General features: G+C 38.7%; 3 protein-coding genes across 3 annotated transcripts; all 3 read right to left on the reverse strand.

The window, feature by feature from the left end:
- LOC126755466 (maltase A2-like) lies at positions 1-2,022 on the reverse strand. Its single transcript, XM_050468050.1, has 6 exons — positions 1,522-2,022; positions 1,095-1,462; positions 731-1,037; positions 347-663; positions 159-287; positions 1-99 (listed from the first exon to the last, which is right to left on the reverse strand). The coding sequence occupies exons 1-6, from the start codon at positions 2,020-2,022 to the stop codon at positions 27-29; spliced, it is 1,695 nt and encodes a 564-aa protein (XP_050324007.1). The 3' UTR covers positions 1-26.
- A 3,922-nt stretch (positions 2,023-5,944) lies between these two features.
- Positions 5,945-7,588, reverse strand: LOC126755467 (maltase A2-like). The gene is made up of 4 exons (XM_050468051.1): positions 7,126-7,588; positions 6,698-7,074; positions 6,333-6,639; positions 5,945-6,265 (listed from the first exon to the last, which is right to left on the reverse strand). The coding sequence occupies exons 1-4, from the start codon at positions 7,501-7,503 to the stop codon at positions 5,945-5,947; spliced, it is 1,383 nt and encodes a 460-aa protein (XP_050324008.1). The 5' UTR covers positions 7,504-7,588.
- A 3,349-nt stretch (positions 7,589-10,937) lies between these two features.
- Positions 10,938-12,980, reverse strand: LOC126755468 (maltase A2-like). The gene is made up of 6 exons (XM_050468052.1): positions 12,480-12,980; positions 12,041-12,420; positions 11,676-11,982; positions 11,292-11,608; positions 11,104-11,232; positions 10,938-11,042 (listed from the first exon to the last, which is right to left on the reverse strand). Exons 1-6 carry the CDS (start codon positions 12,978-12,980, stop codon positions 10,970-10,972), a joined length of 1,707 nt encoding a protein of 568 aa, XP_050324009.1. The 3' UTR covers positions 10,938-10,969.
- Between the last annotated feature and the right edge of the window lie 406 nt (positions 12,981-13,386).

Raw genomic sequence — 13,386 nt, forward strand, 5'->3', positions numbered from 1 at the left:
ACTATGTAATTTTGCAGGCAAATTTTCTATGCCGACCAGCGTAAGGCGACCGCCTCATAAGGCATTAAATAAATTCTTCCGCTTAAATCCACCTTGTCACTGCAATAAAAATAATCGTATTGAAATGAAAAAAAAATCGTATTCGTAATGGTGCTTACCCGTATCTGTGTGGTGAATAAGAGTTAAGCAAGACGTACTCCATTGTTTTGTTAGTCAAACCATCGAAATATTCAATTTGGTTGCCTAAATTGGCAAGCACACGATATTCCTCGCGATCGACCGCGGTTCTAGATGAATATGCTCTATATAAGTGCACTTATAAAATACCTCATTTGTACAAACTCACCTTACGACTTGGAAAACCTGCTTTGACAGAGCTTTATAAGAAAAGCCGCCCTCCTCCTTGAACGCTTTAAAAGCATCCGTTTTCTTCAACGCCGTCATGCCCTTGAATATCTGCAAGCTGCTACGTGCCACTCCTCGTTGAACTTTTACATTTAAGTATGTGTAATTAGGATTGACGGCCAACCATGTTGAGTTGCCTGTGCTAAAACCGGCGTTTTTCGATCCGTTCCATTGCATCGGCGTGCGCTCTGGATCACGAAAACCGCAAGAGTCCCCTGTGCAAGCGTCGGCATAATCAGGCATTCCAATCTCTTCGCCCTTAAAATATTTGATTTTCAACATAAGATTATAGAAAGTCATACCGTTATACTTAAAAGCCACTTACGTAATAAGTAACCGATGTACCGGGTAATGCATGTATTATCATAGTCATCGCATCCACTTTGCTCTCACCCATACGTGTTGGTAAGCGACTGTTGTCATGATTGTTTGCCACCCAATTCGCCATTTTATGTTTGGCCCATATGACATCCATCCACGCGTTAGCTTGTGTTTCAATGGTCTCCGCATTGGAGTTTTCGTCCAGTCTCACGAAATTAAAATTCATTGGCAACTGTCCACCGACATGGGTGCCATTAGTGATATAGTTACTCAGAACGTCGACATCGGAATATGCTTCAATAATCATAGCTCTGAAAGGCAAACAATTTCATTAACAAAGATGTATATATTAATGGATGCAGGTCTACCTTGTATCTCCACCATTGACTCTCTGATATTCGTCCAAAAATTCGCGCCATTCGTATATAATTTCTGTACTTTCCCATTGATCTTTGGTATAGCTGACGCCGCCCATACCTCCACCACCCGGTCCATTATTAACTGATTCATCTGGATATGTGCCATTTTCGAAACGTTTTTCAACCAAAAAATTCGTAGCATCCATGCGAAAACCGTCTACACCACGATCGAGCCAAAATTTCATCACTTCCAACATACGCTCACGCACCGCGGGATTAGTGAAGTTGAAATCAGGTTGCTTCGCGAGAAACTGATGCAGATAGTACTGTTGCCGTTCTTCAACCCAGGTCCACGCAGAACCACCGAAAGCCGACACCTAAACAATATTATTGTGATCGTAAGAGTAAAATAATCACAGATGCACAGCGCACTAACCCAATTACTTGGTGGTGAACGCTCGCCCGTCTCTGGGTCAATTTTGCCATCATCCCATACATACCAATCATCGTAGCCATCTTCACGACGTATCGACTTTTGGAACCACTCACACTCGTCACTCGAATGATTAGGCACAAAGTCCAAAACTAGTTTCAAATCCAATTCGTGGGCCTTAGCCAACAAAGCATCGAAATCTTCCATTGTGCCAAAAACCGGATAAATTTTCGTGAAATTCGCAATGTCATAGCCCATATCAGCCATCGGTGAATCATAAATTGGCGAAATCCAGGTTGCTGTTACACCAATTTCCTTAAAAAACGCCAACCTTGAGGTGATGCCATTCAAATCGCCTATACCATCGCCATCGCTGTCCATAAAGGAACGTGGATAAGTGTGATAAAGGGTGGCGGACTCCCACCAATCAACTGTATCGGTGGCAGTAGCGCCCGAAGCGCAAAGCAGCAGCGCCGCTAAAAACCGAAATAAACAAGAGGACATATTGAAAAATACTACCGTGTTGTCTGAGAAACTAGCGACTATTTATACCGGCAGACAGTTGGAGATAAAAGTTCTTACTACTCCAATATTCAAAACAAAATTACTCACAAAATCTTATCAAACACTCGATATTGTCAGTCTCGGCCTTCCGTAAATTGGATTGCTAGCGCTGATCACCAATTCACCTATGCGATAAACTGACCATGTTTACTAGTATTTGTGGGGTTTTTCACCTGCTACCAAATTACCCACGATTAACTAAGTCATAAAAACAATACATACATAAATCTCTATTTACTTATACATATATGTATTATTTTTAACATAGGTAAGTTATATGCATGTACATGTACAGTGTCGGATAAAACATATTGGACTCATACCTATGAGTTACATTATCATCTCCTATTCTCGCAATTATCATTTTAAATATAAACAAATCACTCAGATTTGAAGAATAACTATTTATTTTATGAAAACATACAAAACCTTAGAAATTATTTGACTCCATGCCTTTCATTCACTCCTTCTCTGTCTATCTTTCTATTTGTTATATCCTAAAGATCTCAATAGGATTGAGATCCGTCGATTGAGTTGGCCAATTTAACATAATTAGCGACCATGAAAGTGTCATATTGCACTTGGCTTGGGAAAGCATCACGTTCTGGAGCATGTCTTTGTATATGAATCGATCCTTAATGCCATTGATTCGATGAAAGGTCCAACACCAAACTTTGGAAAAACGCCCCCATACATAATGCCACCTGTACTATTTTGGTTGGTGATCTCTTTTCATTCCGTCTGAATATTTCAAATTAAATTTTGATTCATCAGCGAAAACTATTGCTTTCCATTGTCGCAGTCAATATGGGGTACTTGTAATTTCTTTTGTATAAAATGTAAACTATTAAAACAAATTATAAGGTTTTTCATTGTTTCACTAAATAAACAACATGCCTTCATATTTGAATACAAAATTGTAATTTGGAATATGCCACATGTTTTTAGCATTCATAGCCATCGGTCCAATATGTTTTGTCCGACACTGTACATATATTGTATATATTCACATGTATAGTTTTATCGTTTGCTGTAGAAATGGACGCTACCAAAGCCAGTATACAGATCGCTACCGCCGGAAGTCACCAAAATGGTGAAGTGTCTTGCTCCATAAAAGCAGCTGCTGTTAAGAAGGAAAATACTTTGGCTTGCGTCCATATAGAAAACTCAAAATTATCAATGTTATCCTTATAAAACTCCAAAGCTCTGAATAATTATCACTCAAGTCAGTTCCTGTAACGCTTTTAAGTTGCGTCCTAGCAGAAAACGTATATCATATATACAAACATATTCATATGTACGTATATGAAAGTATATTATAGTATCAAACATAAGAAATATTTAAAAGATAGCTCTTTTTCGCACATTAACTACAATTATTGTTTTGGAAATAGCATAATTTAATTGGAATATTATCAGTTTTGCATGTATTCGTAAAAATACGTAAAACGATAATCATAACAATTAAACGATAGCATGTACACACGTATAAAAATATAAGCAAAAGGCCAACATACGTCTGTAATAGCAATGTATATTTCTGAGCATAATTTTCATTGAATGCTCAGCTCTGTTCACGCGCCGCTGTTAAAATTTCTCCATCTTAGCGAGCTGTGGTGAAACACGCTCATCGCATTTTGTTAGCTTTTGACAGTTCAATCAGAGAACTTAAAACATAATCTTTTGTTTATGTTTTTATAATCTCTGACTGGACCTTCTCTATAATTTACGTTCTCTGCTAACAATATCTAATAATGTTAGTTAAATCAAAAATTATGTTAAATGATACATGACTTTACTGTAACATAAATTTAACATTAATAAATTCACTCTTAATAGCTGGCATAGCCTTATTTGAACCATCTGCTAACATTTCCCTTGTAATATATTCCAGCTGCAATGATTTATCTCGTAACTTCTCTCGTATAAATTTCGTCTTGATATCCACTTGCTAAGTTCGGGGCGAAAAATTATTGTTTTGTTTATCGCAGCACATTTTGTTTTCTTCTGTACCACCGAGAATTAGTTCCGACCCTAACTGATGTAACCAAATCGCTTCTTGGCTTGCTCTCACTACTGATGTTAGCTACGCCTCATTTGATGATAATGCTACAGTTCGCTGTCTGTGCGATGACCAAGATATAGCTGCACCTTACATTATGAATACGTAACCAGAAGTTGACCGCCTTTGATCAAGATCTCCTGCCCAGTCAACATCGCAATAACCAGTTAAACCTTGAACTGATTTCTGCCTTAGTTACATAACTGCACCCTTTAAATACCGCATCACACGCTTCAATACGTACCAATGAGCTTTGTCGGGGTTTTGTGACAAATAATCAATGGGGTTTAAAAATCAATTTCGAACAAATTGCTCATTTATCGACGAACTGCATACTTATTTTTACATTGATCAGCTGAACCACTCTCAACAGGAGAATCTTACCCACATTTCGAAAGTTTGCTGACATCACTTAATTCGGTTTCATTAAGCTCCCCTGAATTGTTAATGTTGCTAGCTTCGTTTTCATTAATAAAATCATCTATTGGATTTGGCTCTGGTATATGAACCATCGCTGTACTTGCACAACCAAATATGTGTTTCAAATTCGGTTTCATACCGGACCATATTTCTTCTGAACTTTGACCATTACCTCTACAAGGAATACGATTTACTTAATACGCTTCTATATTTGCAGCTTTTGCTCGAAATATGTATCCTAGGCTAGAAACCAGCAACATGCATTTCACACGCTCAATTAATGTACAGTACATCCGTTCAGTCACCTCGTTTTGCTCACACGTATATGAAGTTTTTTTTGGTGAACAGTACCACATTCACGCAAAAATATTAGCACAGTCTAATTTATACAAACCGTTTTCTGCATACGCTTTTGCAATTAATCAGTTTTACGCATCAAGGACCATATATACATTGCCTTCGAACACCACCTTTTCGTTTCGTTTTGTTATTTGCCGAACCGACAAAAGATCCGCGCAAAGCTGGGTACATATTCAACATTTCGAATATTGGTTTCGACTTTTTGTCTGTTTACATTTAAAACTATGCTGACTTCGCCTGCGTTGTTAACAAGAACTCACTCGTTCTTGCCTACACAATCAGTTAACAGTGGCAATCTCAGCACAAGTTCAGCTGATAATCAGCTTCAGGCAATGTCCTCGTTCCAAACCATACGTAAATATCTGTATCGAGTAGAAAAGTAGATTATATATTTGTACCTTGACTGAATAGTGAGGGTATCTTAAGCACACACTGCTTATGAGGAGAAAAACACACAGCGTCAGAAAGAGTAATGGCATCTGACAACTATGAAAAAATATTGGGTATGAGATTTTAGAAAATAGAGCGGCACAGGAGAACAACCGATTAATGTTCGGCCGCCTGTACGAAGTGGCTACCTTTAAATGATTCAAATCGCGTTTGTTGACAGGACTAAATATTTATTTGTTTATATTCTAGATCACTATTATAAGTATTACTAATTCATAAACACTTCATACTATGTAATTTTACAGGCAAATTTTCTATGCCGACCAGCGTAAGGCGACCGCCTCATAAGGCATTAAATAAATTCTTCCGCTTAAATCCACCTTGCCACTGCAATAAAAATAATCGTATTGAAATGAAAAAAAAATCGTATTCGTAATGGCACTTACCCGTGTCTGTGTGGTGAATAAGAGTTAAGCAAGACGTACTCCATTGTTTTGTTAGTCAACCCATCGAAATATTCAATTTGGTTGCCTAAATTGGCAAGCACACGATATTCCTCGCGATCGACCGCGGTTCTAGATGAATATACTCTATATAAGTGCACTTATAAAATACCTCATTTGTACAAACTCACCTTACGACTTGGAAAACCTGCTTTGACAGAGCTTTATAAGAAAAGCCGCCCTCCTCCTTGAACGCCTTAAAAGCATCCGTTTTCTTTAGCGCCGTCATGCCCTTGAAAATCTGCAAGCTGCTACGCGCAACTCCTCGTTGAACTTGTACATTTAAGTATTTGTAGTTGGGATTGACGGGCAGCCAAGTTGAGTTGCCTGTGCTGAAACCGGCATTTTCCGATCCATTCCACTGCATCGGTGTGCGTTCTGGATCGCGAAAGTTGCAAGAGTCATCGGAACAATCGATTTCTCCATCAGGCATTCCGATCTCTTCGCCCTTAAAATATTTAATTTTCAACATAAGATTATAGAAGGTCATACCGTTATACTTAAAAGCCACTTACGTAATAAGTAACCGATGTACCGGGCAGTGCATGTATTATCATAGTCATCGCATCCACTTTGCTCTCACCCATACGTGTTGGTAAGCGACTGTTGTCATGATTGTTTGCCACCCAATTCGCCATTTTATGTTTGGTCCATATGACATCCATCCAGTCGTTAGCTTGTGTTTCAATGGTCTCCGCATTGGAGTTTTCGTCCAGTTTCACGAAATTAAAATTCATTGGCATCTGCCCACCGACGTTGGTGCCATTAGAAATATAATCGCTCAGAACGGTGACATTGGAATATGCTTCGATTATCATAGCTCTGAAAGGCGAAAAGTTTAATTACTAAAAGTAGATATTTTAAAGGATGCACGTCTCACCTTGTATCTCCACCATTAAGTCTCTGATATTCGTCTAGAAATTCGCGCCATTCGTAAATAATTTCTGTATTTTCCCAATCATCTTGTGTATAGATGTGTTTGAGGTATCTAAATAGAGTGGAATCATTTGTTTCACCGCTCAGTGGTTCATCTGGAAATGTGCCATTTTCGAAACGTTTTTCAACTAAAAAGTTCGTGGCATCCATGCGAAAACCATCTACACCACGATCAAGCCAAAATTTCATCACTTCCAACATATGCTCGTGCACCTTGGGACTAGCGTAGTTCAAATCCACTTGCTGCGCGAGAAACTGGTGCAAATAGTACTGTTGCCGCTCTTCAACCCACGTCCATGCAGAATCACCGAAAACCGACATCTAAACAATATTGTAGTGAGTGTAAGAGTAAGATATTCTCAGCCTACTAACCCAATTGCTTGGTGGTGAACGCTCGCCCGTCTCTGGGTCAATTTTGCCATCATCCCATACATAGAAATCGTCGTAGCCTTCTTCACGACGTATCGATTTCTGGAACCACTCACACTCGTCACTCGAATGATTGGGCACAAAGTCTAAAATTACTTTTAAATCCAATTCGTGGGCCTTAGCCAACAAAGCATCGAAATCCTCCATTGTGCCGAAGAGTGGGTCAATTTTCGTAAAATTCGCGACGTCATAGCCCATATCAGCCATCGGTGAATCATATATGGGTGAGATCCAGGTTGCTGTAACACCAATTTCCTTAAGGAACGCCAGCCGTGAAGTGATGCCATTCAAATCGCCTATACCATCGCCATCGCTGTCCATAAAGGAACGCGGATAAATCTGATAAAGGGTGGCGGACTCCCACCAATCAACTGTTTCGATAGCAGTAGCGCCCAACGCGCAAAGCAGCAGCGCCGCTAAGAACCGTAACGAACAAGACGACATATCAATAAATACTAGCGTGTTGTCTGAGGAACTAGCGACTATTTATACCGGGAGATAGTTGGAGATAAAAGTTCTTGCTGTTTCAGTATTGAAAACCAAATTACTCGCAAGATCTTATCAAAGGGTTGATATGGTCAGTGTGGGCCTTACGTGAACTGGATGAGCACCACTATATAATTCTGATAAGCGGAACATGTTGTCTAGTATTTGTTGGGTTTTTGGCATAATTACCTGATTAGGACCAAAAAACACACGATATATAAGGCAATATATATAAATCAAGGTATGTACGAGTACACACGCATTTATTAATTTTTAAGATAGGTAAGTTATATTTGGAAATCTGTAATTTATATTGGTTTTGCTTTTATCAGGTCTATACAAATGCGCAATACGTAGGTTGCCTTTTACATTTAAGAACTGAGGCAAAGATGAGTCATAGAAAATTTCTTAATTGTTTTCCAAATCATTCTCAACTAAGATCCATACATTTTACATGCATTTGAACCGATTGACGAAGCACTTGTGTCACTCTGATTGAGATATAATGCATTCTGAATGCATCAACCGCATGTCGAAAAACGTTAAACTCTTTCTATATTTCATTCGGACGTGAATAAAAACAAAACGGTCGGTGTCAAATCAGGACTTATACGGTGCTTTATCTTGATGTGTCGATGTCTTAAGTTCCCAGTTGCTCAAATTCAGTTGAATTATGGAGTATTGGTCTACATCGTAGTTCTTCAACGTTTGCAATGCACTAGTCGGTAACTTGTTGCCTTTTGACATTTGCTTCTGCCCCCAATGGCATTGCCAATGATCAAGTTCACCTTTCAGCTTCAAACGTCACACGGCGTTGTCATTATGCAGAAGATCTTTGAATCTATCTATCAAGTAGTCAGTAAGATTTTCCATTCCTTTGGTTTTCAAAGTGCATACTTTTTTCTGGAAGCAGAAAACTCAGTTGAAATTTATCCAATACTTCTCTAGAAAAGCGCGTCTTCAAATTTTCGCCGATTGTATCCAACAGAGGAATGTACATTGCGACCCTGTAGTATTCTTTGCAAGTTCTCACGCAAAATTTTCGTGTTTTTTTGTCGGAAGCAGATTCGTCAACTTCCAGTTCTGCCGCCATTTTTCGTGTCTGAATGAATGGATTGAAAATGTTCCACAACTTTTTGTCTTCGATTTCGGAACGTCACAAGCAGAGTATCGTAGTTTTTTCCGCTATTTCCTTATTTTTCCAGTTACTAATTTTTCTACAATGTACCAATCGAACATATCACCCCCCATTTTCCCCCTCTGAATCCGCCACTGATAAACGTGCTGAGTATGCATAACAACAAAAAAGTCAAACTTTACGATACATTTGTGAATTGCCAGATTGTAAAGCTAGTGCCGCCAAGTCCCGAAATATAAAAAGCAACCTACGTATTTGGCGTTCATTAATGATTTCAATCCAATATCTGATTCACTCCAAATAAGAACGCACGCAAGTCACCTTTAAACAACACTTTAAAGTGGCTCTAAAATACGTAAATCTATTTTTAGAATGGCCTTATCACTCGATTTATTGTGTGATCCCAAAGCAGCCGCCTGAAATCGCAAAAATTTTGAAGTATCTTGCTTCACAAAAGCAATTACTTTTCATAATTAAAATACTTTTGATTGTATTTCTTAGAAACCCACAACAAATGCCGATGATTAACTCTTATTTCTAGAAAATAAATTTAAGCAAATTTCGAGGTTAAGTGATACCCCACCAAGCAAGAACCCAAATTGTAAAACAGTACTATTAAAAACTTTTGGTGAAATCACATATGTCGGGACGCGACCAACCGATTTCGACCTAATTGCGTACGTGACATTCCTCTCACATTCTCATGTCACAGTGCGAAAATGAGCGTAATCGGACTATAACCACGCCTACCTCTCACACAGCATAATTTTAAGTTCAAGTACTATACAAACCAAGAAGCAATTGATACCATGGAATCGCATATATACTATGCACTAATAATTCCTTTAAAGTATGCCATCTTATGACCAAAAATTGCTCAAATCCAACCAAAACTGTTCAAGCCCCTAGGTACCTAATACGTGGATCCCAGGTCTATAGTTCACTTTTAACCGAAAATATCAGCCACTCTATGTGATATACAATAGAAATTCAGAGAGAATGCTTTCCTGACAATAGTAATTCTGTGTATCAAAAATGGGTTGAATCGGATCAGTACTCCTCTGAGGCTCGTATGTATACCTAATATAAAGATTTTAGTACTTCCGGGTGACTTTATACCGCATATATAGCGTGTTTTACTCACAAAAGTGTATCTTTGTGCCTAAAACGATAAAATTATGCAAAGACTTCACCTAGCCTCTATATAACTAATATCAAAATTTTCATCTGGATGACTTTACTCCATGTTATTGGTGATTGTATGTGAGGTACTTTAATAAAATCCAGGAAACATTTTTTTAAATATATAGCAAGTAAATGGTATGTGTTACTGGTAAAAATAGATAAAATCGGGTCAATATTACGCCCAACTCTCATATTTTCCTGAAAGATTTTCTCAGATTTTGATTCCTGCGAATTGCATGAGTATAAAGTTTTCGGTTGCACCCGAACTTAGCACTTCCTAACTTGTTTCAATTTGTGTTTTTTTGATTTGATTACATTTGTATGCGTTTGATGCCAGACCATTAGAGTCTGTCTGAAGTATTGTATTTTGAAATATAGTATATCAGATCTCTTTTTTTATGTTTATGTCTAAGTCAATAAGTGCTTGGCAGCTGTTTGTCTACGACACGAAGCCTTATCTGACGATGTTTACAATGCAACAAATTGAACAACGATTGTGCTTGATAGTTTGGGTTTCCCATGGAGTCACGAGAATTAATAAAAATGTTGCAGACGTGCTTTAAGAACTCTACTTTTCCACGAAAACAGGTATTTATGATATTAATGAAGATAACATCGAAACAGTTATTGAAATAGTGATTTAATACTAGACTCGTGACAAGAGACATTTTTATTAGAAAACTATATGCTAGTATTTAATTATAATAATATATATTTAAAGACTGGCCTTTTTAATATTACCAACTTTTTCATCTTTGTGTCAATTAGCGACAATTGTGATGCAAGTTCTTAGGTTCTGGCGCCTGTCCGAAGTCTTATTGTGTCAATTATGTGTTTTGCCAAATAGCCGTGCCCACTTTTAAGTGAAGCACATCTTTTCTGCTGACAAAGCTAAGCATTTAATTGTCTACATGATCTTAGATACATATTGTTAAAATAACCTCTCAATAATATATATGTAATTTTTTAGGAGAACCTTCATGCCGACCAGCGTAAGACGATAGCTTCATAAGGCATCAAATAAATTCTTCCGCTTAAATCAAGCTTGTGACTGGAAAATAAAAAAGGTATATTGAAATAAGAGAAACTCGTATTCTCCAAATGCCTCTTACCCGTATCTGTGTGGTGAATAAGAGTTAAGCAAGACGTACTCCATTGTTTTGTTAGTCAAACCATCAAAATATTCTATTTGGTTGCCTAAATTGGCAAGTACACGATATTCCTCACGATCGACCGCGGTTCTAGATGAATATGCTCCATACAAGTTCACTTGAGATTTAACTCATTTGTATCAACTCACCTCACAATCTGGAAAACCTGCTTTGACAGAGCGTTATAAGAGAAACCGCCCTCTTCCTTGAATGCCTTAAAAGCATCCGTTTTCTTCAGCGCCGTCATGCCCTTGAAAATCTGCAAGCTGCTACGCGCAACTCCTCGCTGAACTTGTACATTTAAGTATTTGTAGTTGGGATTAACGGGCAACCACGTTGAGTTGCCTGTGCTGAAGCCGGCATTTTCCGATCCATTCCACTGCATCGGCGTGCGCTCTGGATCACGAAAACCGCAAGAGTCCCCTGTGCAAGCGTCGGCATAATCAGGCATTCCAATCTCTTCGCCCTTAAAATATTTGATTTTCAACACAAGATTATAGAGGGTCATACCGTTATAATTAAAAGCCACTTACGTAATAAGTAACCGATGTACCGGGCAGTGCATGTATTATCATAGTCATCGCATCCACTTTGCTCTCACCCATACGTGTTGGTAAGCGACTGTTGTCATGATTGTTTGCCACCCAATTCGCCATTTTATGTTTGACCCATATGACATCCATCCATTCATTAGCTTGTGTTTCAATAGTCTCCGCATTGGAGTTTTCGTCCAGTTTTACGAAATTAAAATTCATTGGCATCTGACCACCGACATTGGTGCCATTAGAAATATAACCGCTCAGAACGTCAACAGGAGAGTACGCCTCGATTATCATAGCTCTAAAAATTGGAAAGTTTTATTGTTAAATTTGTGTGTTGTAAATGATGCAGGTCTCACCTTGTATCTCCACCATTAAGTCTCTGATATTCGTCCAAAAATTCGCGCCACTCGTAAATAATTTCAGTATTTTCCCATAGATCCATGGTGTAGATGTGGTTGGGAGGAGTTGTATTACCATTTGGGTCATTCGGTATGCCGCTCGGTGGTTCGTCTGGATATGTGCCATTTTCGAAACGTTTTTCAACCAAAAAATTTGTGGCATCCATGCGAAAACCGTCTACACCACGATCGAGCCAAAATTTCATTATTTCCAACATACGCTCACGCACCGCGGGATTAGTGAAGTTGAAATCAGGTTGCTTCGCTAGAAACTGATGCAGATAGTACTGTTGCCGTTCTTCAACCCAGGTCCACGCAGAACCACCGAAAACCGACACCTAAACAATATTATTGTGAGCATAACAGTAAAATAATCACAGATTCACAGCACACAAACCCAATTACTTGGTGGTGAACGCTCGCCCGTCTCTGGGTCAATTTTGCCATCATCCCATACATAAAAATCATCGCAGCCTTCTTCGCGGAGTATCGACTTTTGGAACCACTCGCACTCGTCACTCGAATGATTGGGCACAAAGTCTAAAACTAGTTTCAAATCCAATTCATGCGCCTTAGCCAACATATCATCGAAATCCTCCATTGTGCCGAAGAGTGGGTCAATTTTCGTAAAATTCGCGACGTCATAGCCCATATCAGCCATCGGTGAATCATATATGGGTGAGATCCAGGTTGCTGTAACACCAATTTCCTTAAAAAACGCCAGCCGTGAGGTGATGCCATTCAAATCGCCTATACCATCGCCATCGCTGTCCATAAAGGAACGCGGATAAATCTGATAAAGGGTGGCGGACTCCCACCAATCAACTGTTTCGATAGCAGTAGCGCCCAACGCGCAAAGCAGCAGCGCCGCTAAGAACCTTACCGAAAATGACGACATATCGATAAATACTAGCGTGCTGTCTGAGAAACTAGCGACTATTTATACTGGCAGATAATTGGAGATAAAAGTTCTTGCTCTTTCAGTATTGAAAACCAAATAACTCGCAAGATCTTATCAAAGGGTAATATGGTCAGTGTGGGCCTTACGTGTGCTGGATGAGCACCAGTATATAATTCTGATAAGCGGAACATGTTGTCTAGTATTTGTTGGGTTTTTGACATTATTACCTGATTAGGACCAGCGGCACAATAAATTACGCAATATTTATAAATCAAGGTATGTACGAGTACACACGCATTCATTGGTTTTTAAGATAGGTAAGTTATGGTTCATTAACAATTTGAGAACAATATCTGATTCACTCCAAATAAAAATGCACTCATAACGAAGAGACCTTTAATCA

Source organism: Bactrocera neohumeralis, chromosome 4 (genome assembly GCF_024586455.1).
Source record: "Bactrocera neohumeralis isolate Rockhampton chromosome 4, APGP_CSIRO_Bneo_wtdbg2-racon-allhic-juicebox.fasta_v2, whole genome shotgun sequence".
NCBI classification, from domain to species: domain Eukaryota; kingdom Metazoa; phylum Arthropoda; class Insecta; order Diptera; family Tephritidae; genus Bactrocera; species Bactrocera neohumeralis.